General features: G+C 39.5%; 3 protein-coding genes across 7 annotated transcripts; 1 reads left to right on the top strand and 2 right to left on the bottom strand.

The window, feature by feature from the left end:
• Positions 1–1,712: 1,712 nt before the first annotated feature.
• pgpep1l (pyroglutamyl-peptidase I like) lies at positions 1,713–6,439 on the bottom strand. 2 transcript variants are annotated; one of them, XM_056386983.1, is made up of 6 exons: positions 5,970–6,439; positions 5,822–5,874; positions 5,623–5,739; positions 4,941–5,167; positions 4,653–4,871; positions 1,713–2,547 (listed from the first exon to the last, which is right to left on the bottom strand). In XM_056386983.1, the coding sequence occupies exons 1-5, from the start codon at positions 5,998–6,000 to the stop codon at positions 4,697–4,699; spliced, it is 603 nt and encodes a 200-aa protein (XP_056242958.1). In that variant the 5' UTR covers positions 6,001–6,439; the 3' UTR covers positions 1,713–2,547; positions 4,653–4,696. The 2 variants fall into 2 exon arrangements, with proteins under 2 accessions (XP_056242958.1, XP_056242959.1); XM_056386984.1 differs by lacking the exon at positions 1,713–2,547 and having other exon boundaries at positions 4,690–4,825.
• A 280-nt stretch (positions 6,440–6,719) lies between these two features.
• On the top strand, positions 6,720–14,636 carry synm (synemin, intermediate filament protein). Its single transcript, XM_056386968.1, has 4 exons — positions 6,720–7,656; positions 8,650–8,774; positions 10,132–10,211; positions 10,414–14,636. The coding sequence occupies exons 1-4, from the start codon at positions 6,859–6,861 to the stop codon at positions 12,492–12,494; spliced, it is 3,084 nt and encodes a 1,027-aa protein (XP_056242943.1). The 5' UTR covers positions 6,720–6,858; the 3' UTR covers positions 12,495–14,636.
• Positions 14,456–25,186, bottom strand: ttc23 (tetratricopeptide repeat domain 23). Of its 4 annotated transcripts, XM_056386980.1 has the most exons (13): positions 24,760–24,846; positions 24,465–24,528; positions 24,032–24,209; positions 23,078–23,201; positions 22,723–22,879; positions 22,501–22,626; positions 18,131–18,302; positions 17,859–17,964; positions 17,333–17,460; positions 16,901–17,050; positions 15,096–15,178; positions 14,911–14,945; positions 14,456–14,777 (listed from the first exon to the last, which is right to left on the bottom strand). In XM_056386980.1, the coding sequence occupies exons 1-13, from the start codon at positions 24,791–24,793 to the stop codon at positions 14,746–14,748; spliced, it is 1,389 nt and encodes a 462-aa protein (XP_056242955.1). In that variant the 5' UTR covers positions 24,794–24,846; the 3' UTR covers positions 14,456–14,745. The 4 variants fall into 4 exon arrangements, with proteins under 4 accessions (XP_056242955.1, XP_056242956.1, XP_056242954.1 ...); XM_056386981.1 differs by lacking the exon at positions 24,760–24,846 and adding an exon at positions 25,110–25,186 and having other exon boundaries at positions 14,456–14,945; XM_056386979.1 differs by having other exon boundaries at positions 14,456–14,945.
• Positions 25,187–25,354: the final 168 nt, after the last annotated feature.

Genomic DNA, 25,354 nt, shown 5'->3' with positions numbered 1-25,354 from the left:
CTGCTTGTTCTACTTTCATTATATGGAGGTAGATTTATTTCAATATTATTTGTGGTAACAGATGAAAAATCAAACTAACAGATAAAACAAATTGACTTGTATCACTTGGCCACTTTCGGGAAAACATGTGATCATCTGTCGATAACGCCATTTCCGCTTTTCAAAGTAAGAGCACGTAGTCTTCTATGTATCGTTTTTCCCCCCCAAATAATCAGCGACAAGTAACATAGAAAGGTTAAAGGTTGTAAGATATGAAGTGAGATGACCTGGTTAAGGTCTTTGATAGTATGGCTGTTGGTGTTGATACTTGTTTTGTTAAGAAATTACGTATTGCAATTTTATTGTTCACTGTTAATATGTAGGCAAAGCTAACGTTAACTATTAAACCGGCACCTGTTGCTATTGCGACAGTAAATATTCATTTTGTGAACTGTGGGAATGAAAGCAAGGTGCTGGACTGTGATGATGATGATGAAGATACACTGTAAAAAGATCACAGTTCATAACCATCCAAACTGTAAAGAGATAACTAGTGTCATTTCTTTACCATTGAGTTTATTGTAATCATTCAGTCCATTTGCTGTTTTCAGCATAATTAGTATTTTCTCCACACGTATAGAAAATATAATTATTATTCTTTATTAATGAGGGTGATTGTTGCTTATTTCTTATAGCTATTAGCCAATAGGCCTACTATAGTATAAAAATAGAGATCTAGTTTGTATTGACCAAAAAAAAAGATGTGAAGTGGCTGCGTTTGCGGGTATCCCGAATTGAACCCCAACCTGGTGTCTTTCTGTGCGGAGATTGTATGTTATTGGCGACTCTAATGGCTTACTATACTTTGACTTTTTTATGCCTAACTATATTATGACGATTTTATGCCTTACTATACTATGAAGACTTTATGACATTTTTTGACTTGCTGTAATATGACGTTTTTATGACATTTTATGCCTCACTATACTATGACGTTTTTATGCCTTACAATACTATGACCTTTTTATTGCATTTTATGCCTTACTATACAATGAAAGATTTACTACATTATATGCCTTAGTATAATATGACGTTTTATGCCTTACTATACTATGACGTTTTCATGACATTTATTTGCCTTTCTATACTATGATGTTTTTATGACATTTTATGCCTTACTATACTATGATGTTTCAGTCAGGAAAAACTAATTTGCTTAATGAATAAACTTTTATTGCCACATACAAGATAGGAAAAGTGAGATGTATACTATGACTTTTTATGCCTTATTATACTATTATGTTTTCATTACATAATATGCCTTAGTATGACGTTTTTATACATATTATGCTTTACTTTACTATTAACATTTTCATGACATTCTAGGCCTTACTATACTATGACATTTTTATGACATTTTATACCTTGCTATACTATGATGTTTTATGACATTTTATGTCTTACTATACTATGACATTTCAATCTGGAAAGACTCATTTGCTTAATTAGATTAGATTAGATTAGATTAGATTCATTTTATTAATCCCACAACTGGGAAATTCATTTACCACAGCAGAAAATAAACATCTATAGAATAAACATCTATGGAAATATAGATAAAAATACACCAAATATACACTAATAAGTACAATACACACAATACACACGATATGTACATGAAAAAGTGCAAGTTTGCACATGGTCAGGAAGAGCAGCAGTTGTGGAGTCTGACAGCTGATAATGAATAAAATTTTATTGCCACAATCAAAACAAGATAGGGAAAGTGAGATGCATACTATGACTTTTTATGTCTTACTATACTATAACGTTTTCATGAAATTTTATGCCTTACTTTCGACCCTTTTATGCCTTTTTACACTGTTAAGTATAGTGACATTTTCATGACAGTTTAAGCCTTACTATACTATGACATCTTTATTCCTTACTTTACTATAATGTTACTACTTTTTTATTTTTCATTATACTATGACATTTTATGCCTTACTATAGTATAACATTTTTATGACATTTTACAACTTAATATACTATGAAATTTTATGCCTTACTATAATATTCTTTTATGCCTTACGTCATAGTATAGAAAGGCATAAAAAAGTTATAGCATAACCTTTTAAAAAGTTATAAGATAACTTTTTTATGTCTTACTATACAATGATGTTTTTAATGCCTTGCTATACTATGATGTTTTTATGACATTTTATGTCTTACTATACTATGACATTTCAATCCAGAAAGACTTATTTGCTTAATGAATAAGCTTTTATTGCCATGTGCAAAACAAGATAGGAAAAGTGAGATGTGAGAGCCTTTTGGCGATTAGACCCCATCGTGCGGCCATTATGTGATAAGGGGGAGAGGCTATGCGAAGTATAGGAAAACCCCCCCAGGGAGCCAGACACTGCGTGGGCTTGAAGATAGGAAGACGAGAAGCTGGAGATCTGGGTGTGATGAGGGTGATGATGAGCTTGTTGCAGCAATCCGCCTCAATTTGAAGACTGGAGGTGAAAGGGGTGGAGGAGGGTCACAACTACCGCACTGAAATGACAGCTGACAACAGGAGAGAGAAGAACAGATTTTTAAAGTATGACAGGGACAACTTCATTGACTGGTTGAGATCATGGTGAGATGTGATTGGTTGCCAAGCACCTGAAGTCAACTGATTACAAGGAGTGGGGTGAGAGAGGGATAATAGATAGTCTTCCTGATTGAATTCATAATAAGCTTCATTTTTGTGCCTTATTATAGTATGGCTTTTTAATGCCTTACAATACTATGACATTTTTATGCCTTACTATACTATGATGTTTTCATGACATTTTATGCCTTGCTATACTTTGACGTTTTTTTTGCCTTACTAAAGCATGTTTTCATCACATTTTATGCCTTACTATATTATGACGTTTTTATGACTTTTCATTTGTTACTATACTATGTTTTTATGACATTTCATACCTTATTATACTATGATGTCTTTATGACATTTTATACCTTTATATACTATGACGTTTTTATGCCCTACTATATCATGATGCTTTTATAACTTTTTATTTGTTACTATACTATGACATTCATGCCTTGCTATAGTATGACATTTTATGCCTTACTATTCTATGACATTTTATGCCTTACTATACTATGACGTTTTTAATGCCTTGCTATACTATGACGTTTTTATGCCTTACTACAATATGACTTTTTTTATGCCTTACCATACCTGGATATATATGTTTTTATGTCATTTTATGACTTTTTATCTTTGCTATACTATAACATTTTATGCCTTACTATACTATGACATTTTTATGACATTTTTATACCTTACTATACTATGACCTTTTAATGCCTGACTATACTTTGACTTTTTGTGCCTTACCATATTATGCTGTTTTTATGCCTAACTATAGTATGACTCTGCGGCATGTCTCTAATGCTGCTGCCCCAGCAGACTGCAACATAAAAAAGGACACTCAAGGCACCTGTGGGAGCTGCCCAGTTAGCACACCTGTTCTCGTGCTGCTCTTTAGCCCAGCAAAGTAAAAATAATTTTTTTTAAAGAAAATGCAGTCATCCAATTTGTATTTTCATTTTCATATACTCATGGGCATTCAATAACATATTAAAATGAAAAGTGAAAAACTATTGACAGTTCATTTTCAAAGACTTAACCTGCTCTACAGTGACAATATTCAAATACAACAAGCAAATAGTGGCCAGAGTCCATTGCATTTACATTTATATGTCACTACGCTCTTTTAGGGTCAAGATGAAAATGAAAATGACAGGAGACTACAGCATAAAAAAGTACACTGGCCACCACTGACTGATAAAACGTGCAGCATTTCACTGCAAACGTCAAAGGTCCTGAGCTTATTGAGGAAAAAAAGCTGGCTCTGCCACTTCGGGTAGATGGCATCTGTGTTCAGGGACCAGTCCAGTTTACTGTCCATGTGCATACCCAGTGTGCACCACCTCAATGTCCTTCCCTCTAATGCTGACTGTCAATGACCCTGGTCTTGGAGGTGTTCAGAAGGAGGCAATTCTTGTTGTACCACTCACTGAAGGCCATTGTCAGATCCCTGTACTCCTCTTCCGGTCCATTCCTGATACACGCCACGATAGCTGTGTCATCCGAGTATTTCTGGATGTGGTAGGACTAAGAGTTGTATTTAAAGTCAAGCATATACAGAGTGAACAGGAACAGAGCCAGAACAGTCCCCTGTGGACCCCCAGTGCTGTTCATCACTGTCCCTGAGACACAGTTAACCAGCCTAACTTACTGTGATTGTGTTGTCAGGCAATCCACAATACAGTGGATTATGTATATATATCAAATTATGTCTATTTGAAAGTTGTAAATGTTAGGAAGATATTAACAAATGTTTTTCATTTATTTGTAAATTAATTGAATGTATTCACAGATCATTTTTTATTTGTGGAATTTCTTTGTGTATTTGAAAATCTGTTTTATATTTGCAAAATATTTTTGTGAATTTGCAAATTCAATTTTTGTATTTGTGGAAGGTGTTTTATATTTACAGATTACACATTTACGCATGGAATGTTGATCTGTTAACACAAATAATACTGAAACAAATCTACCTCCATATATTTCATTCATGGTGGTGTGAAAATGCCTGTATTAGAAGGTCTACCTGAGTGTGACTGCTGGCTTGAGGAATAAGCTGTCATCATCTCCTCATGCTGTTTCTGAAGGGTCGCCTAGCTGGTCGAGCATGGTCTGAATGAGGGTCTGCAGCAGAGGTACCACACTGTCAGCAGAGGCCAGGCTGCCAGATGTGGGTATGTGGATGAGGGCTGCCCTCCCCTGCCCGTGATACAGTGAGCAGTAATAAGCAAAGTCACACAGGTACCTGAGAAAAAGACAGAAAGCATGATTTCATAGTTTTGAGAATCTACACACAGCAGAAGCAGATGCCCACCTGCCAGCATCTCTTGAATAAATGACATCCGCCCCTGCTTCTTTGAACTGTTTGGAAACAGCCCTCATGTTAATGACCGAGCAGAGTTTCTCTGGTCCTCCTTCCATGCAGCAGTGATTTGCAGGACAGAAACCGCACACATCTTTGTCTCTGTATCCACTGTTCTTCCCTATTTGCTCCAAAATGATGACACTGGATCCTCTGGCTATGCCCAGATGTACTGCAAACTGGGACACACACAAACACAAAGTGAAATATTAATACTGTCATCACCAGAGTGCATTTATGGGCTTTTGGGCATCTTCTGTAGTTTTTTTCTTTATTCTTTTTTCTTTCTTTTTTTCTTTTTTTTAACAGTAATTTAAGGGTTTTAACAAAGGTTACAGTTTAGAAATAGGACAGGTTGTGGATATTTATGGTTTGGTTCTGGTGTTTTTGGACACAATACATTTAAATTAGGTTAATAAATAAATTTATGAATTAAAGATCATTTAACCACTTATTTAAATGAATTAGTCTATGACACAGCATATAGACCTATATTTTGGGAAATAAAAAAAGCACTATAATTGAACAGTAAAAGGAAATAATAAAATATTCTGAAGATAATTAATAGTTTAACAGTCAATATTTAAAATCAAATGGCTACAGCCCTTGTCTTGACTTCAACACTATATTTTACCTTTGGGTTTAAAGTCTGCCAAATGTCAGCAATGATTTGTTGAGTCTTAATATAAGTCACTGGCACCTCCTTGATATGAACATCAATCCGCTCTCCCAGTCCGACCAGCTTCAGCCCCTATAATAATCCAAATATTATTACATATATTTTGTTACAATGGACTTTCAGCATCGATCGGTGTTTTGTTCCTAAACATTACCTGGGCTGCTTTCCAGCTCGGGTTCACCAAGAACTGTCGAAAAGGTCCAAACCCTAAAGAAGATTAGAAATCGCACCTGAAAATAAATGCGGGTAGAGTGCGTATGTTCATGGGAAAACGCTTGTTTTGATTTGTTTTGTTTTTTTACCAGTGACGACCACAGCTTCGCTTCCACTCATGACGGGGTAAAGTTTACCCTGATTTCAGTGAGGACAGATGGTTGTTACACGTTTAATGCCAGGACACTGAAAAACAAGCTCAGATCTTGCAGCTCACCTTTTGTCCACCTGGAGGAGCTATTCCCCGGCAAATAAATATGGTAGCCCAGTGTGGAAGTGGTGCATTCAGGCGCCTGCGGTAAATTCGTTATCCAATTTAAAGGTCTTAAACATTTCGTCACAATCTAAGTAGCCTGATGATCAGATTGAACTGCCGTTTCATTTTCACGCCCTTCTTACCATTTATTCATATATTTACTCGATACTTATTATACTTGATTATTAAAATAACAATTTCTGAAAAAACATTGATATTGGCAGGGGTGTTGGTTGGGACAGGCGTGTTACTTTATTTAGTATCTCTATTAAAACAAAAACTATTATAAATTAATATAAACACAGCATACAATATATTTAGATAACATTTCTGTTAAAATAGCAACTACATAAGACAATCAGTTTGGCTAGATCCATCATTTCACTGCAAGATATATTTTCATCACTTAGGTTTAATTTTTAGTTCAGTCTCATAGTTGTGTTTACCACATCTTTAGGTACTGAGATCTCTGAATTGTAATATTTCAGACAGCACCTAAATGCAGCATAACATCTGCCAGGGACACGGGCGCGCTGGGACGATCCTGTGAGGCAGGACACGCCCTCCTCCTCCTGCACTTGTCAAAGGGCACTGATCGCAAATTACAGCGCAGTTGGGCCCACAGACGCATTCGCATATGACACCGGCCAGCCCGTCTCCTAAATTAGCCTAATACAGACTGGACAATCTTTAAACTGTCCTTTTTATTGTTAGATGCCAAAATGTTGCCTTTCAAGAAAACTTTTGAGAACGAAAAACACCAGCTACAGGAGCTCAACAGCAGACTTTCCCAGTATCTCTCCAGGACGAAGCAGCTAGAGCAGGAAAATGCGCATCTGATCACTGAAATAAATAAACTCAGGCAAACGAAGACGGCGGAATGGGAGCCGAAGTACAAGGCTGAGATACGGGACATGAGGAGAATGGTGGGACAGCTGTCGTTGGAGAAGTCCCAGGCTGAGATGGAGAGGGAGAAGCTATGGCGGGAGTTGCAGATGGTCCAGTCTCTGTGCAGCGAGCAGACTGGTGTGTGCAGGGACATCAGTGGCGAGCTGAAGGGCTGCGAGAAGGAGCTTCACCACGCTCACAAGACCAACAGTGAACTCGAGCAGCGTTTATTTCAACTCGAGGCCGAGTATAAATGCTTAGAGGATGCACACAGGCAAGAAATTGACCACTTCAGGCGTCAGGTGGAGGCCCGGGTGGTGCCCATCATCACGCAAACTTATCGCGGGCCTCCGGTGGCCTCCATGGAAGAGGTGCAAGAGTATGCCCGAGGTATGTCCGAAGGGTGGATTGAGACTTTTGAAATGTACCAGCGCAAAGTGGAAGAGATGGAGCAGTCGATTAAAGCGGACCAGGCGATGCTGAGTGAGCTGCAGAGGGAGAAGATGCTGTACGCCTCAGAGTTGGACAAATTACGCACAGAGGCGGAAAAACAAGGCCACATTCAGATGCGTCTTGAAGAACAGCTGATGCATATGCAGGAAAAATTCCGTGTGGACTTCGGTGAATATCAGGTGAGAGGACAAAGAGAGCCCATATTAATATTTCAAAAGACTCAAGTGAAACCAGAGGCTATTCGATCTGTTTAGCTGTTCAGCATTTAAATAAATTTTTTTAGAAAAACACAGAGTAATCCCCCGTTGATCCCACTGGGCGATGGGAGCGGCTACCCCCAGTTGTCCGTGCCACACCCACTGTCTTTAAAGGCACTGAGGGAGCTGCAGCTGTCAGCCCAAATAATTATTATATCATCACACATCTAGGCTGAAACTTAATACAGGAATAGCTATGATGTGGGACATCCTCTAACTAATCTCACTCTGTGCTAAAAGCAGTGGATGCTGGCTCTAAAATTAATGTAACTCTCCCTACCTCAACACATAATGACATTACCAGCGTTAAAGTGGTGCCTGACAAGTTTGTGTTCCCATAACTGTTGAAAGCATGGATCTTGTGTGCAACATTTGACCTCAGTATAAAAGGATTGAATAGCTTCAGTAGCTGAACTACACACTACCTCTGCAGGACTTTGTTGCTGCTAGATTACACCAGCCACTTAAACCAATTAGCTGTCAGACTGACAAATCCTTATTAGCCTCCTAAAGATGGAGCTCCAAGCAGGTCAGCCAGTTACAAATGACCACACTGGCTCTACACTGTAGTGCTGCCTTCAGTATTGTAACAAAGGCACAGTTCTCACAGTTTAAGCCCAGGTTAAAATTTTGAATTGAGCATGACGTTTGCTTTAAGATGTCAGATGTTATTGGAAAACAGATTTACGTAATTAACAACACTGCAGGCGGCAGTAAAATAAAAAAGTGGTTAGACACTCTATGGTTAACAAGGAAGCCAAATGATTATTAGTATTTTCAGTTAAACTGCCGGGATATACAAAAAAAATTATAATACCCAATGGACAGACCATAGACTTGTAAAATTAAACTATGTGCAAAGTGAAAATGTCTTGTTTGTTTTTTTTCTGTGCTTTTTTTTTTTCTCTCCTCCAGATGATTATTGAGCAGCTGGAGCACGAGAGGAACAAGATGGCTGACACCATAGCAGAAAAGATGCGAGAACATCAGCACCTTCTCCAGGTTAAGATGGATCTGGGTATGGAGGTGGCTGCCTACAGGTGACGAGCTGATTCATTTTGTCAGTTGTCCAGTCAAAACAGACTTGAATCAATTATCGCCTTGGGTAGAATATGCCCAGCAGTCATTTTGATTTGTCTTAGGGAATAGCACAGACATTACGAATGAGTTTTTAAAGGTACAATACATCCTCTTTTTCCTGTGACATTTGCATGCTTTCAACAAGAGATTATTGTCCAGCCATCGCTGCCTCAAGTGCTCTTAGCTTAATTAGTTATTTCATCAAATGCATCGGAACAAATCACCAGCCTGCTTCTTGTTGGTCTTGGCACTAAGTGTTCTGATCTGAACACTTGTGCCTCAGGCAGATAAATTGAAAAGTAGCAGCCCACATTTACTATCTTATAAATACAGCACATCCTTGTTTAACAGAGTTGTTTAAAACTTTCTCTGTGGTTTGTCTTAAGTGTCTACGAAGCAAGACAAATTATATTTGGCATTTCATATCTTGTAATAACATGGCATGTCTTGTTTTCATGCGCCTAACATAGCCAGATCACACATGGTCACATACTAACAGACTATTTTTACTGAAAGAAGTTATTTATAAAGCAGTCAATAAACATACGGTATTTTCACATTCAAAGGTTATATCTAGTTGTTTTTTCTTCAGTTACTTGTTGTAACATCATAACATTATAAAATCCTACCTCATTTGCCAGGAGATCTAAACAGTCTACGGCATAATAGTGGTTAAGGTTGACCAACATTTTATTAATATTAAGCAAAGTCCAAGGAAGTTCTTTAGAAGACTGTCTAATCCGGTTTGTCTCTATATGGCAGATTCTCCACTGGCACATCTGGTTTGTTTTGAATTTTTGGAATAGGCAGAATGTTTTCTCAGAGACGTGTCAGTGGCATGTGTTTCTGTATATGTCACGAGTCAGCTTTTGCTTTGGGATTCACTGTGAAGTGTGGACAGCTCCGCATTGTAGCTGTTATTTTTAGGTCAGTCTTTCGGAAGACACTCTCGGGAGAGGTTGTTCCTTTTTGATGGACTTTGCTTTCCTTTTTGTGTGTTTGATGAAGCATGGCCAAGGAGAGGTGAGCTGTCTAAGCAAGTGACTATAGGGTCCTTATTACACGACAGTGGCTTGTTATGTTTTCAATGATTACTACCCTATATGGCCAGGTCCTGGGTTCATACTGTCTTGTAAGCCTGTTGCGTTTAGTTTGAGCGAGTTGAGATGGCAGAGCTGAATGATGTACATCGCCTTTTGAGGTATTTATATTTGAATTTTATTTGTGAAACATAATTTGATTAAAATAGGGGAAAAAGCAATTATTTATAATGACCTATTTGCTTTTGTCTAAGTATTTTGTTTCTTCTTTGTTCAGGGCTCTCCTGGAGGGTGAGAGAGTGGGTCTGCAAGATGCTCATAGGAGAGTGAATCAGCATCAAAGAGAAAGAATAATAGGTACTGTATTGAACTGTACTGAATACTGATCACAAGAAAACACTTTAAAACTAGAGTTAATATCTACCCGAATATATGAAAATATGTTCAGAAATTAAGCTACACTAAAAAATTCATTAGTTTGAAGCGTCAAGAGATTTGACTAAATAGGAAATATCAACAAATCAAGTAATTATTTATGCTAATTACGTCTCTGCCTTAGATATCAAGATGCCAGCCAAACCCTACACACCAAGAGCTTCCACCTTAACCACCAGACAACATATGGACATCCGGTACACGCCACCGACGTCAAGCCTGAGAAGATCTCCCGTGCCTCCCTCTGGGTCCATAAGTCCCTCCAGGGTCATTCCCATTTCAGTTGCAGGCAGAGCTCGTTATCAGAGTCCTGAATCCAGAAGGGACATGATTTCATTCGCCAAAGCTCGGGCTGCCACTTCTGCCCCTGCTACTACCACTGCCACAGCTGCTGCCAAAGATAAACAAACAGGCCAGAGGGAAACCCACGCGAGTGAGGTTGTGCGGAAAACAACAGTAGAGGAGAAAACTGTGAAAATCAAACAGGTCTCTCAGGTAGAGAACAAAATCAGTCCCATCATGTCCTCCACTGCCGAGACCAAATCAGTGAGAGTGGTGTCACCACCAATGATGAGCCTGAGCGCGAAAATGGAGACAGAAAGCAAAAAGCTACTGTCAGATGAAACAGAGGTAGATAATCTTTATGACAGTGAGTTCAAAGACAAAGGGAGAACAGAGTCTACGGTAGGGCCAAGTGAGAAGAAGATATTAGACTCTGTGTCTGTGGAGGAGATCATTGAGAAAGTGATGAAACCAGCAGGTTTGGAAGCAAAGGTTTGCTCATCAGGAGAATCCAAGGTCAGATATCATGTGGAGAAAACTCAGCAGGACGATGGCACGACTAAAACACAGATCGTGCTGGAGTCCAAAGTGGAGGAAGAGCTGGATATTTCTGAAGACTTTGCCCTGGATGAACTTCTGAGCCAAGGTGTGAAGAAGGTGTCACTGCAGGACATCAAGGACACAGCAACAGGAAGCATGATTAAGAATCTACTAAGTGACCTGCAGGGAGCAGAGAACCTGCAAAATAGGTCTGTCAATGTGGAAATCATTGAGGAACCGGTTGACTCTTTCAGTGATGAGGAGCTTGAGGTTGAACAGAAGTCCAGATCTACTTTTTATGAGCCCTCCTCAACATATTTCCAAATTGAGGAGCTAGAAAATGTCCCTCATGACGCTCATGTTCAGAGGAGTGATGATGATGCCATGAAATCTTCCATGACAGGCACAGATTATTCCAAGGGTAGATCTGTCCACGTTGAAGAGGTCTCTAGACAGAATGAATCTTCATATTTCTCCCATGAACAAGAGCCTCATGAGTATTATGTCTCAACACCAGATGATAATCTCTCTGAAGCCGAGGAGGGTGGTGGCATCACCTCGTATGGCCATTATGGCGTTCTAGATGACCTGTCAGATGAGAGGTATTATCAAGATGAAAGTCTTCCACTGAAGAGCGTGATTGTAGAGGAAAGTGACGAATACAAGTTCATGGCAGATGATCACTCCTTTGTCAAAGAGAGCTTTCCAGATTGCATCCTTGAAGAAGAGGTTCGTGTCTCCCCAGTAGTGCAGGAGTCTGTTCTCGAGTTCCTGAGAGAGGACTCTTTGGAGCCCAAAGAGCAGCTGAAGGGAGCTCTAGAACAGCTACAAAGCTCAGTTTCAGGTCCACTGAGGGAGGAATTGGCTTTCCTCTCAAAAGTGAGCAGTGAAAGTCCACAGAACGTGGCTGTCGATGTCAAAAAAGTGCAGCAGTCAAATGACAATGGAACCATGACTATAGTTGCTGAGCTAAATGTCTCTCAAACTCTGGAAGACTCTGGGCTGCTGGAGGCAGAAGATGATCTGTCTGAAGAGCAGATCATGGCAGCTCTCAGATCTTCTAACCTAGGGCTTGAGAAAACCTTCCAGGGCGGGGCAGGAGGAGGGTACAGCTTCAGAGTCACCAAAGAAGAGGATGTTGCTCATGGTGAAGAGATCGAAGGCTTCACACACCTAAGAGAATCTGTGTCTGAAATCACCGAGAAACATATAAAACTTGGGCCTTCAGAGAAGTCCTTCACATTCCAGATGGATGTACAGAGCAGCCATTCTGAGGCATCTCCAGAGCAAGAGCTGCAATCTCAAACCCTGGAGGCCCCAGTGAAGATTTCTCAAGAGAAAAAAGTTGCAACAATTTACCTTGAAAGCCCTACAGATGACTAAGGAAGAATTCAGTCAGAAATATTTTAAGACCCAGGGCTTGCCAGTGTATCCCTTGCTGAAGTGCACATACAGAGGTTGTTTTGATGCAGCAGTTAATCATATATGGCATTAATGCTGATTGCAGACACAGTAATAATGGCAGAGTTATAATGCATTAATTTTTGCAGTAAAACATTATATATCTATTTGATTTTGGTATGCTGTTTTACTGTACCTAATAACAGTGTGTTAAAACTTGGTTTACCTAACTGCATTTCATGATTCAAGTTAAATTCTGTTATGTAGTTAAAATTACCAAATTAATACATATTTTATGGTATTCATTGCGGCAGCATTACTATTAAAAATACTTAATGCTTACTAATATGAGCAATCTTAAATTAGGATTATAACATATATAAATTGTAGCAATTTCTTATGGTAGTTAATACTGATGGAGTGTTGCGCAGTTATGTGTAATCCTTTTATAGCTTGCAGTTTATCTTCAAACTGTTTTGTTTACTCTGTAGATTTCTCTATTTTTGTACTAACCTGTGCTGTTCAGCTTAAACAGCCTGTTCTGCAGTTTACAGCTCACCATCAATCCAACAAACACATCATAATGTTAAGTCTAAGTGGTCAAGATTTAGTGCAGACTAACATTTGAAAGTTGGAGTAATGAGGTGCTGTGCACCTTTTGCAGACTGGACCTTATTCATTTTTCTTTTGTCTCGGGCACTGCTACCAAAGGGAATGATATTAGAAGCTTATATACTGCATCGTGGAACACAGTGGTTTATTTTAAGGAGTAGTCACTAGTGTGTACAGAATATAGTTAAGATTGTAGCTGACAGTATAGTAAGAGTGAAGAAAAAGATGGTAATTTGTCTCATGAAATTTTGCAAGTTTTGAAAGCTGAAGTCAAGGTGTAGAGCAAGTAAATGTGGCACTTAAAAGTGGCTGATAACCCTAGCTCACAAAGTTAAGTATTGTCAGATTATTTAACTTTACTCACAACTAAATGGCATAGTACACATTTTGAATAATCAGAAAGAAGTACTGCCCAACCACATGTGGCATTACATTATCAATGTAATCAATGTGAGAAATGTTTGTAAAAAGTTTATCTTCACATGTGTCAATACCATTTTTAATTTCAATGGGGGATAATTTTGCTCTGAACATGTGATTCGAGATGGGAATTCAAAATGGTGCATTTTACCATTTAGAACTCCAAAGGAGGGTTGTTGTTGTTTGAAAAGCAAACAGTAAGATGACAGAACGAAAAGAAGTAGTAGAATCTGAATGAATTAAGGATGCAGCAATAGTGTTGTTAAAGGAAATATATCCACATCTGCTTTTGATGTATGTTGTGTCTGAACCTTTTGCTTGTCCACATTTGTTGTTTTATCACAGTGTTGGCTTGAGGAATTCACCTTTACTCTGACTTAAGAGTGTGTTCATGACCGTGACTATTTTTGGATCATCAGCTTAGTGGCATTGAGTGTTCACTAGGGTTTGTTGTGTTGTGTACTACTTACAGAGGCAGAAATAGTTCACTATGATTATGGCCTGGTTACAAATTTTACACATTTTGTCTTAGTGGCTATACTAATGAACACTTTGCAACCACTGAGCAGTGTCTTCACAGATTGGCTTTTTGGCACTATCATGTTGAAACAATGTGCAGAATTACAATGTTTAGTGTGAATGCCATGCTTTTATTAATATATTCATTGCTAGAAATCTACAAAATAAAACTTCTTAAAATATTTGTTGCTTTGAAGTGCCCAGATACAGCAGACTTCCATACATTTTCTCAGCTGCAAACTTTGTGCAAAAACACACGTCACACATCAGTGCACTTAAAAAACAGAATCTTTGTTAGGTGTGTACACAGTACAATTTGGATACCATGTGCCATTTCATAGCGTAAACAAATCTGTGTACATCAGCATTCAGAAAATCTATTGATGTATAAAGAATGTTCAGTGAGTCAGTGTTAAATAAGTGTTAGTCACCATGGATAGCCCAACAACGTTGCTTTTATTGACATAATGATTTCTACTGAACAAATGACGTCACTGCTTTGGTTGAAATTGGTTCCAGCCCTTACTTGGAAATTGATTCATATCTTAACACAATTAAAACCTATTGTGGGTATGTTTTCTGAGTGTGAGTTTTTCTTCAAAGATCATCATAAGAAGAGTAATTAGAAACTAACTTTCAGCAGTGTTGCCTGTATAATCTAATTTACAGAAAAACACAAATGTCAGAAGTTCTTGGTCCAAACCCTCAAAGTTACTGAAGTGACAAAATTAAAAAAAAAAAAAAAAAAAAAAAAAAAAAAGAACATTTCAAGAGTCAGACATGGAATTTCCATCATTGCCACTTGAAGGTGCAACTGAAAATGTATGAGGTTTTGTTTTTCTTCTACCTTGTCTCTGTAGCCTCTCAGCCACCGCCGGTGCCCTGCAGAACATACAGTACTTGGTTACATCACTGGAACGTGGGCTGAATTGTTACATAAATCTGTTTTTTGTTTTTTTTTCAAATCAAATGTCAAATCATTCTAACATTTAGTAAAACCTGTCAATTGGCAATTTAGTTCTGCAGATTTACCGAGCCAGCATGTCCACAGCTTTTTGTGTAGCTTTTGTCTTCTTGTGCTGAGGCCCATACATCCAATTCTGGATTTCCAGGCACTAAAATTAAAAATAAAAATAATGGCAGTGAGTGGTTGGTGGAAGATGAGAGGTGCAACTCATACTCAGGGGGGAATAAACACTTCCTAGCAACACGTGAATGCACTAAACATCCCAAAATAACCACTGTAGCAGTCCAAGGTTTAGATAACACCTGTGCTGACCACTCCGAGTGTCAGGTCAACAAGGGGGATCTGCTAGATTTATTACAAGTACTCTAAACCAGCAACCAAGGAATCTGAAGTGGTTAACTCAACAAATTCAAGACGCAGCTGAGTTGTTTTCAACTTTACATTTAGTTTGGTCCAATCAAATGAGAGGAATGAGCAATCACTACGTAGCTCTATGACATCAGAAAATGTTACATAATTTAACAAAAAACAGAAAAGTCTAAATTTTTAACTACAAACACATGTATATGATTACAGAGTTCCCATGGTGACACAACAGACATGATACAAACCTGCCTGTGATTTCTGAAATCATCATAAATAACAAGATGTAAAGATTACAATGTGAGAACTTTGTTAAATCAGGGACAGAGGGAGCGAAAGTTTCCCTCCTCACCAGGGAAAGTAAAACACTCGGTAATCTGGAACATATCCATCTGGTCTCATGGATGTTTTCACTGTTGCTAAGGTTGATGTAATGGAAGGTGTTTTTTTTCAGGAGCACTACAGAGGAAGGGGGAAATGTGAAGTGGGAGTCTGTGTGTGTGTGTGTCATTGTTCTCGATGTTTGTTTTGAGGGGTTTTTACTGCATGAGCCAGTTTTCCTTTGGAAAGAAAAAAAAGTTACTCAGTTGCTGAGCAGATGGTGTCATGATGACAGGAAAAAAAATGACTTGACAGGTCTGCTCTGTGTCAGGGTACTTCAGAAAGGTTACTACTCGGATGTGGTGTAGAGAGAGTGAGCCCTGATGTTCCCTGTCATATTTGGACCCCTCTGCACTTACATGCCATAACAAAACAACATAGCAACCAGCCTTCTTCACTTACAGGCATGTCATTACTAGTATGAAGAAATCCCCCTTTACTGGTGTATTTTAGTATGTTTGATGGGTGGCAGAAGTGAGCTCATAGGGCAAACATGTGCAGTCATACTGTATGTGAAAAACAAAAACACTCTCATTTGAAAATCAAGTAAAATAGTAATAGCTTAGAGGAGGAACTGAAAAGCTGCTGTTTATTAAATGCATGTGCGCTGGAAGACATAAGAATGTCATTTTTGTTTCAAAGGACATAATGGCATGCCACGCTAATTGGGGTCAATGTCCCTTTAATTGACAGTACTTGGCAAACTGCCATTCTCGTTCCAAAGTTGTGTTGCCCATCTGTCAGTCTCCATCCAGACTGAGGAAACACAAAGTCACTCTGTGTGATATTTTACACCAGGGAGGGTGGCTCTGCACCTTGCACCCTTCCAAGATTAGCATGCGACTCTGATAACGCTGTGCTTTAGAGAGATGTCGGAAATAGCTCATCTCAATATGACAGGGACTCTTTGTGTGTATTTTGAACAAGCCTCCCACCCTCTCACTGGTGTAGGTGGCCACACCCACTGACTCTTGGCCTTTTATTAAACCCTCCAGAATAGTTTGGCAGGGGACAACACCATGTTCGATGACAGTTACTACTACTCAGATTTCTAATATACATTTGCAAGTGATAACCTGTAACAATACTTGTGCTGTTTGTGTTGTGTTGTGTAACATGTGTTTACCTTTGTCATAGTCCTGTGGGCCTGTATCATCCTGCCCTCAGTCATCTCCACACTTCCTATCAGCTGAAGGGTGTCTGCTACCTCAGCACTCAGGTCACCAAATGTAGATCTCTTCAAAATAAGTGATGCTCTCTGAATCTCCACACATCTCTGCAATGGTACATTACAAATAGGTAAGTCATCGCTTACCATCAGTAGAAAGAGCCACACCCTGTTTAGCAGGTGGAATCAACCCCTTGACAATTACAAACTCTGAGGGGCTGTTTCCATGGTGCTGCTCTCTGAAGGAAAAAATGTGCTGATAATAAAAGCTGCTGTGGATGTCAAAATTGCAGTAACAAAATATATGAGGTGTGTCTGAAGGAAATTGGTATTGTCTGACTGATCTTACAGATATGTGTGTGTGTGTGTGTGTGTGTGTGTGTGTATAACCTCTTGCTGGCCATTGAGGAGGAGGAAACGACAGAAATCATCCTGGGCAGTGAGGAAGGCTGGATCCTGTGGACCTACAGAGTTCTTATATGCCCTAAGACTCTGCTCAAAGTATTGATCTGCAGAGTCTACACCAGCATGAGAAAAAAATACACAATGATGAGCCTTTACTACTTAAATTATAGCAATAATTGAAAGAATTAGTGATTCTGAAAACGTACACTGCAACAGAATCACTAGAATACATTTTTCTACACCAACCCTTCCAATATCCTTAGTTTCCATATGTTATGCTTTACACAGATACCGAGGATCAGACATTTTTGCCTTGAGTATGTTGACATGAGTGAATCATACTGACATGGCTGAACTTGGACATGTAAGTCTATTACAACAAGGCTATTATAAGTCTGGTTTCCATAACGCCATCTTGAGGAATTTGACATATAGGAAGACAATGGGAGATTTTAGTCCTAATTAACCCCTTATGCCTATTGCTCAGGCCTGTGTCTGTGAATAGACTCACCATTGTGATGGGGTTCTGCTGCAGCAGAGAGGATGAGGGCCAGGCTGTGGGAGATCTGAGCCCCCTCGAGCTCCTCCGGGCTGTGGCTCATAGAAATGGCATGAGCCTAGCAGAAACACCCACGTGAAATAAGACAGATCACATATAAGCAAATACGGGGTGTGGGAACATTACCTAACAACACAGCTTGGCAGCGTATCAAGAAGCCATCATGTGGTTATATATGTTGTGCTTTAGAGTTGTGTGTGATGTGGAAGTGATATGCCACTTGCCTTGGAGAGATGCTCTATGGCTCGGTCCAAATGACCTCTGTCCTGTTCAATGGCGGCCATGTCCCTATAGACAGAGCAGGTCTTCTCTGGCGTATCACAGTCCTTAAGCAGCTGCAGAGACCTCTCACACTGGCTTAAGGCTTTGTCTGGCCTGCTCTGTCTCTTATAGATCCTATAGAGCAGAAAGGACACACAAATAGGCAGAGACTGAAAGACAAACATAAAGACAGTGACCAGTCTGGTCTGCTATACAAGGCAGCAGGGTATAGCAATACACTGAATTTTTAATATAATAATATTTTTAATATATACCCATAAACCTGTTACTTCATGACTATGAACCTGTAACTGTTTGGTCTCTAACCAAACCCAGGTCCTACAGAGAGGTGAATGCTTTTGGCTGATGGCTGCTGCTGAGGCCTTATGCAGTGCAGACTATAATAGGGAAAGCTTGCACATTGCCCTTTATAACTGTTTTTGTTGCATCCTTTGACGAGTAACTGTCTCCCTCTCTCATCACGGTTGCACTGCCCCCTCACTTTAAACACTGCACACCAGTATCCCACAAATATTAGACAAATGTCTAAAATAGGGGATGCCCCTCGCAGTCTCAGGAAACCACAAATGCGAAACTGAACACTGAAGCATGGTCCCTGATGAGAGAAGCTCAGAGCTCTACTTCTATAACACATTTGTCACCCATCCATATATGTGCTGTTGCAACAAAGGTTTTTAAGCTTCAGGTTTTTTGCTGATGCGTATAACAGCATGCATGCACAGTGGTTGCTGTTTTAAAAGACAGCCACTTCCTGCCAAGCCCAACTGCATGCAGTATGCACTACAGCAGTATGGACTACAGAGCAAGTGCTTTGGCGAGTGGAGAGGGAGGATGAGATAATAGCTGCATTAACCACTGCAAGGACACTGGATCCATCAGGCTACTCTGCTAACAGCTTCAAACCGTCTAATGGACTCTAAATTTAATTCAGGTCTTCAGTCAAGGGGGGTGGCCTTTCTCAGAGGGCACAAAACTCAGTACTATTCGATCTCTAGCTAGCTTGCTGTCATACAGCAGTATAGGAAACACCTTTTCACAAATCATCTTCCCACATCCAAACTGTACACACTGTTAACTGTGTATAATAGTTATCTGAATGACAGTTCATTTACCTACAAAATGCACATGGAAGTAAACTGTAGGAGCATGGCTTTTGATTTGTTTTTATCCAAGGTGTCCTCCGGTATCAGAAGTACATACAGCAGTGTGTCTACCAAAGGTCTAAGCTTGACAGTGTTATGTCATGCTCACATCCCTAGACAGCATGGATTTGGGTATTCCTGGCTCAGTGGTTAAATGCCAGCAGCACAGGTTACAATAACAGCGTAGAGGCTCATTTCTTTGGATTTTCCCATGAATCCAAGATTATCCTAACATGCCATGATGGATAGGAGGAGTGCCCTGCCCATAAGTGTTCACGAGGCAGTCACTTAAGTCCTTTTAGGGCAGCAGAGCTGAAGCAGAGCTACAGTACATTCCAACATGGCTTGAGTCCTGCCATTCTGCCTGCATGGCCAGACAGAGACAATGCTTCTCTATCCTCTCATTCACTCTGCATCCTTATGCGCTTCCTGGCAGAACGGTAATATGCCACATCCCACTGAAATCTACTAAGACTCCACAGGGCAGGGAATTAATATAATTAAGGATTTGTAGATGTGGTGCCAAGCAAGCCACACAACCCTCTTTTGTAAACGTTTCCAGAACGTGGTTGACGTAAGTTTGCTCTGGGCTTTCACTTGGAAAAATGATACAGTAAAGCCAACTCAAAGTAAAAACAGAGGGACAAAAAACACAACAGTCTGCTCCAGCAAATCTGTGTGGTGTTTTAAACTGACGGCCCTCTGCCTGATGAGTCTTCTTATTGTGTGCCTCAGGCAGATTTGGGCAAAAGACTATGTAGCAGAATCCTAAATCACCTCTGTGGTTGTGGGTAGTGACGCTCAATCATGGCCATCTACAACAATATCCCTGCCGCTTTAACTTCAGTCATCTAATCAGAGACAATTTATACATCTGGATTAAGAGGCAATTGATTTTAACAAACTTTTTTTTAAATGATACCCAGCAGACTGTGGACCCTGAGCATCAGAATGATACTGACTTTAAGCATAGCTACTGTATGCTTTGTATATATTCAACAGGGTGACTGATTACTGCAACAGCAGAAACTCTGGAAACAATATGCACAAAGCTAGCAAACAAGTGCATTTCAATTAATATGATGCATACACATTCAAATAAAGTTCAGGTTGGAGAAAATATGGAAGAATTTATGTGACTTTATTATTCAACTAGAGGGAATTTATGAAATACATGCTCAAAATGTTTGATTGAAATGTAGATTTAAGCCAGCAGTTATAAAGACATAAAGAAAATAAGTTATTTTAGCAGGCATGGCCAAGTCTGACAACACAATCATATGCACATGATGAATTTAAACCTAACAAATTTTGCCATTTGGCTGATCATAGGTGGACACCTTGAGTGTGAATCTGAAACTGAGCAGAATATTTGGACCGGGATCTATAAGGGAGTTGAGCTTACATTATTGTTTCAGGCTTTGGTGGGAACATTCCCCTCCATCACAACAGTGTTGACTGACAGAGCTTTAGAAGCATGCCAAATTCTTAGTCATCACCTAACAAAAGAGATTTAGCAAGCTTACACACCAGCCAGAGTCTGCACATTTTTTCAATTACACACATCATGTCAACAAACTCTGACTCTCTGAAATAGGCTAAGATGGCATCATTTACAAATTCCGATGAGTGTAGATCACCTCAGCTGCTGATAAGGCCTATTTACAGTTAATGCTGCAGGAGTATTGTCTTTGGTCTTTACCTCGCAAAAGGATTTTTACAATGTCGGTTCCTTCTGTCTGAGATTCAAAAACTTAAGACAACATGTAGAATGGCAACCCTGTTGAAACACTCTTTCCTTACATAATGATGTACAATTTGTTTTCCCTCTCTAGAACTAATAAAAATGCATTTTAAATAACTGATCAAAATTCTGATAGATACATATTAAATGATAGCATTAACTATTTACAGAGTCGAACCTCTCACTTACAAGAATTAACAGGGTCAACATAAAAAGAGATATTAGTGGACTGATCGCAATCCAGGTAAGACTATACTTTATATTTCCTGGTTGTGCTTCTAATTTGACCAACAGAAATCTAAGCTACGATAAGAGGCCTTCTATTTTTATTTTACCACACAGTTTACTAGAGGCTATCAGTCTCTGCTGCACTCGATGTCTGTGCTTGGTGCCTCCACCATGACCCACTAATTCTTTAATCTTTTCGAAAGCATATAGTTCAACCCTTGGGACCTCCGCTGTCACTACAGTCATTAGGTTACTAATGCATATTAATGGTATAAACAAATCAATAATATGGAAATGGTACTCTGTGTGGAGTAAACAAACCAGCTGACATTTAACTGAGAAATTTATAATGTCTGAAGGCGTCAGTCAGAATGTAAAGACAATATCTAAGTATGGTATAAATGAAGGGAGGACACTGATTAAAGAGGGAGTCAAAGCTAAACAGAAAAAAGAAAAGAAAAAAAGCAGAGAACTTACAGAGAAAAGGGAGAAATGCTTTTGAATAGGAGATATGTTTCCCTCCCATCTGTGCCCCTGCTTGAGCAGTGACTGTGTGAGAGGACAAGCAGAAATCCCCGGCCAGCAGGTCTGTAAGCATCGTTACAAAACACCCACACAGACTGCTGAGTGGACTGGACAATGACAGGGGAAAATCCTGATTTGTTAAGGTGTTGTTTCCAAGAGAACATGAAATAGTTGCATTTTTACTAGCATCACTAAGTCAGCAAAAACGCCCTCCACTCCAAAAAACTACATGAAAGGTTGATTTTATACAAATTTGGAGGACTCTATCGCCATCTTGTGGCCAAACATAAACGTGATCTCACAGGTGCAGTTGTTGAAATAGGGAGAGTTTAATAAAAATAAATACTGTTTATGTATAATAACAATTACTGAGAATGTAAAATGCTCCAGGGTATACTCTGAATCCCCACTGGAAAGACCTGACCTGTCACCTTTTAATTGAGAATGGTGCCAAGTTGTTTGGCTCAGCTTGAACATGATACAAGAGTCACAGGAAATAAATAGAGCAAATCATCTGATCACAGGACAGCGCTGCTACAAACTGAGCGGCAGCTGCTATCACACACCACAGGCTACAAATGCTGCATTATAGCCTCTTATCTGCCATATATTTACTTGGTGAATTTTCTATTTTAACTACTAGAATTAAAAAAAAAATGTTTCACTACTGAACCTGCATAGGCCAGTGGAGATTTCCAGCTCAGTCTTTATCATCTCTTCCTGGTTGATGGCACCATGTTGAGGAAGCTCCTTAAGAACTTGTTCTGCCTCCAGAAAAGACGATTCCGCCTCCTCAAGAGTGGAAAAGAGTCAAGGACATTTTCACCTTGGTGTTTTGAGTTGATTTTCTGTTCAGTCCCATTCATTATTGTCCAACATATCATGGAAAGGATATTTGGCTGTAAGCAGTGCAGCACCTCCCCGTGTGAGGTGTACGCTCAGGAGACATGTTAGAAACTCATGCTTTTCCCCTCTGCCGGAGGAGATGGAGGAGCAGACAGACAGCAGCTCTCTGGCCTGGGCAGAGTGCTCCTGGGCCTGCAGTCCCCAGCCTGAAGGAACAAATCAATCATCAATTTTTTTTGATTGTCTTGGATTAAAAAAGAGGTAAAATAATAGGTGTGTGAATTGTAGATGGATCCCTCAAAGATTGTCATATGGCTTGTGTGCCTGTTTTAAGTGGTCCGTGCTGACCAATTGTAAAAATCTGTTGTTAAGATCTACTCACAGTATTATCTTTCTAAAATTACCTTTGAGCTGGAAATATGCTTTTGCCAGTCTGACATGGGCCTGGGCTAGTTTCAGATGTCCGTCCCCATATACCAGCCTAGTCAGAGCCACACAACGCACCAGGTCCTGGATGCAGGCATCACACTGCTCAAATACAGTAAATGTCAGTATCACATCTCTTGATAGCTCACTCCACCATTTATCAAAAGCCATACCAATAGTACAAACCCTTTCTAAGCTAATTTCAATACTACAGTACATGAGAGCACAGCTAAAATGAATTCATTCATTAGCCAACCAACAGAAAACGGACTGACTACAAATGTGATAATCAATTAATTGTTTAAGTCATTTATCAAGCAAAAATACATTTACTGGTTCTAGTTTCTTATCTAGTTTCTTTCTCTCTCTTAGATATATGGTTTTACTGCATTGTAAACTGAGTATATTTGGGTTTTGGCCCATTGGTCAGACAAAGCTATTTGAAGAAATTAGTTTTGATAATCCAGGATCAGATTTTTGGAGTATCCCAGTTATTTTTTTTTTTGCACAGGTAAACATTTATACAGCCTTATCCTGGTTTTGAGAAACTCTTATATAAAACCATTGGGAATGTAATCGTCCTCTGATAGTAAATAAGTGGCTGTGATGTTGACAAATTGAGACACACTTGCACACAGATGATCAGAAAACTTAATGGTGCTATAATCATGTGCATATAAAGGAGTCTGAATAACCAGGTTTCTTGTGTTATATGTAATGTCAGCATGAGTGCACTCAAAACTAGAATAAGACTCAAAAACAGGAAACTAATACGCGTGTAAACAGTGATTATTATTATTGACACCCTTAGGTGTGTGCATATGATTCATGCAAGACCAAAGTCTACAGGACATGTTGTTTTCTGAACAGACAACAAACTCCTAACAATGAATACCATATCAATTTGTCACAGCAGCTTACACGAAACCCACCTCTTGGTTGTCTTCGTGGGCCTGAGCTCGGCTGTCAAAGTGTTTGAGCTTTTCCTCTGGAAGCCTCATCATAAAATCCCTCTTAGAATATCCTGTTTTTGAGGGACTCAGCACATTGGAACCACAGGGAGGGGATGCATCCACACCCCTGTCAGTGCTTCCCATGCTTTCAGGGGACCTGGTTACAAGTTTGGTCAAACAAGGAAACATCTTTGAAAAAGGAAGTCACACATTTAAGGAAAACACGTTTTAGTATTTAAAATACTAGAGGGCTTCTTGGAAACTGAACCTACAAAGGACACTTTAAGGACTTACTTAACAATTTCCTGTTTTACTTTCTGTCCAGTGGATAAGCACCACTAAGATCTACTTTGAATGGAGTGCAAACTCATAGGTTAAACTAACACGTAAGTGTGAAGATAAATTCACTTACTCAGTCAGAGACTCGGAGGAACTGGGTCGTGTTTTTGCCATTGTGTGACCATCATCGACAGTCACTGTAAGAGGGTTACATAGAGATATATGATTGCAAACTGCTTATGGACCGAACCATCATCAGTCTGTTATTTAACGCTACGTTTGTGTTTCCTTGGTTACACTGCGCGTAACCCACTAGCGTAGCGTAGGTAGCTCGACTAACTGCTGCTGCTGCTGCTTTCATTTGGACAATGGGCTTAACGTAACCGAAACACTACCTTACGTGACACGTTATGATATGTAAAATTCACCTCTACAAACATCATTAACAGCAGCTAGCCTCATCAAGCCATACGGACCACCGTGCTGGAGAATCCATCGCTAGCGAAGCTGTTTTGTAGCACAGGCACATAGTGTAAAGGAAGTGGGATGCATTCAAGAACCACGATGTGTTCTTAGGAAACACACTGTCTTTAGTCTGTTGACGAGTGATAAATTGTTTTCATGTATGTGACAAATAATTATGTCAACAGATGTACTAATAATGAGAAATAAATCCACTGAAGCAGAAAATACGACCCATGTTTAATAGGCTGTTTAATGTTTAAAATGTACAGCAACCTGGGCCAAATTCAGTATGGATCAAAAAGTATCTCGTCACCTTAAAAGAATCTTCATCCGGACCGGGGTCTGTGCTGTGCCAATAGACACCAGCCCAAGTCCGTTATACGGATCTGACCCACATTTTGTCATGGCTCCGGGCCGGATTTTCACTAGATGGACAAACCAATCAATCAGAACAAGCCTACCAACAAACCAATCAAAGTGCGGCTACAAATTAACCAATCAGAACAAGGCTACCAACCAACCAATCAAAGTGCGGCTACAAATTAACCAATCAGAATA

The sequence above is a fragment of the Seriola aureovittata genome, chromosome 10 (genome assembly GCF_021018895.1).
Source record: "Seriola aureovittata isolate HTS-2021-v1 ecotype China chromosome 10, ASM2101889v1, whole genome shotgun sequence".
NCBI lineage: Eukaryota > Metazoa > Chordata > Actinopteri > Carangiformes > Carangidae > Seriola > Seriola aureovittata.
Note: the sequence above shows the minus strand (reverse complement) of the source record. Positions and strands in the feature narration are given on the sequence as shown.

Excerpts from the sequence above, each read along its gene's own strand:
- pgpep1l (XM_056386983.1), bottom strand. The coding sequence starts at position 6,000 with ATGAGTGGAAGCGAAGCTGTGGTCGTCACTG. Across the intron at positions 5,740-5,821 it reads CGAGCTGGAAAGCAGCCCAG|GGGCTGAAGCTGGTCGGACT; the intron begins GTAATGTTTAGG and ends GGATTATTATAG. Across the intron at positions 4,872-4,940 it reads TATTCAAGAGATGCTGGCAG|GTACCTGTGTGACTTTGCTT; the intron begins GTGGGCATCTGC and ends TCTTTTTCTCAG.
- synm (XM_056386968.1), top strand. The coding sequence starts at position 6,859 with ATGTTGCCTTTCAAGAAAACTTTTGAGAACGAAAAACACCAGCTACAG. Across the intron at positions 7,657-8,649 it reads TGGACTTCGGTGAATATCAG|ATGATTATTGAGCAGCTGGA; the intron begins GTGAGAGGACAA and ends TCTCTCCTCCAG. Across the intron at positions 10,212-10,413 it reads TCAAAGAGAAAGAATAATAG|ATATCAAGATGCCAGCCAAA; the intron begins GTACTGTATTGA and ends TCTCTGCCTTAG.
- ttc23 (XM_056386979.1), bottom strand. The coding sequence starts at position 24,793 with ATGAGGCTAGCTGCTGTTAATGATGTTTGTAGAG. Across the intron at positions 23,202-24,031 it reads CCCACGAAGACAACCAAGAG|TGTGATGCCTGCATCCAGGA; the intron begins GTGGGTTTCGTG and ends GTATTTGAGCAG. Across the intron at positions 14,946-15,095 it reads GCTGTGGACATGCTGGCTCG|GGCACCGGCGGTGGCTGAGA; the intron begins GTAAATCTGCAG and ends TATGTTCTGCAG.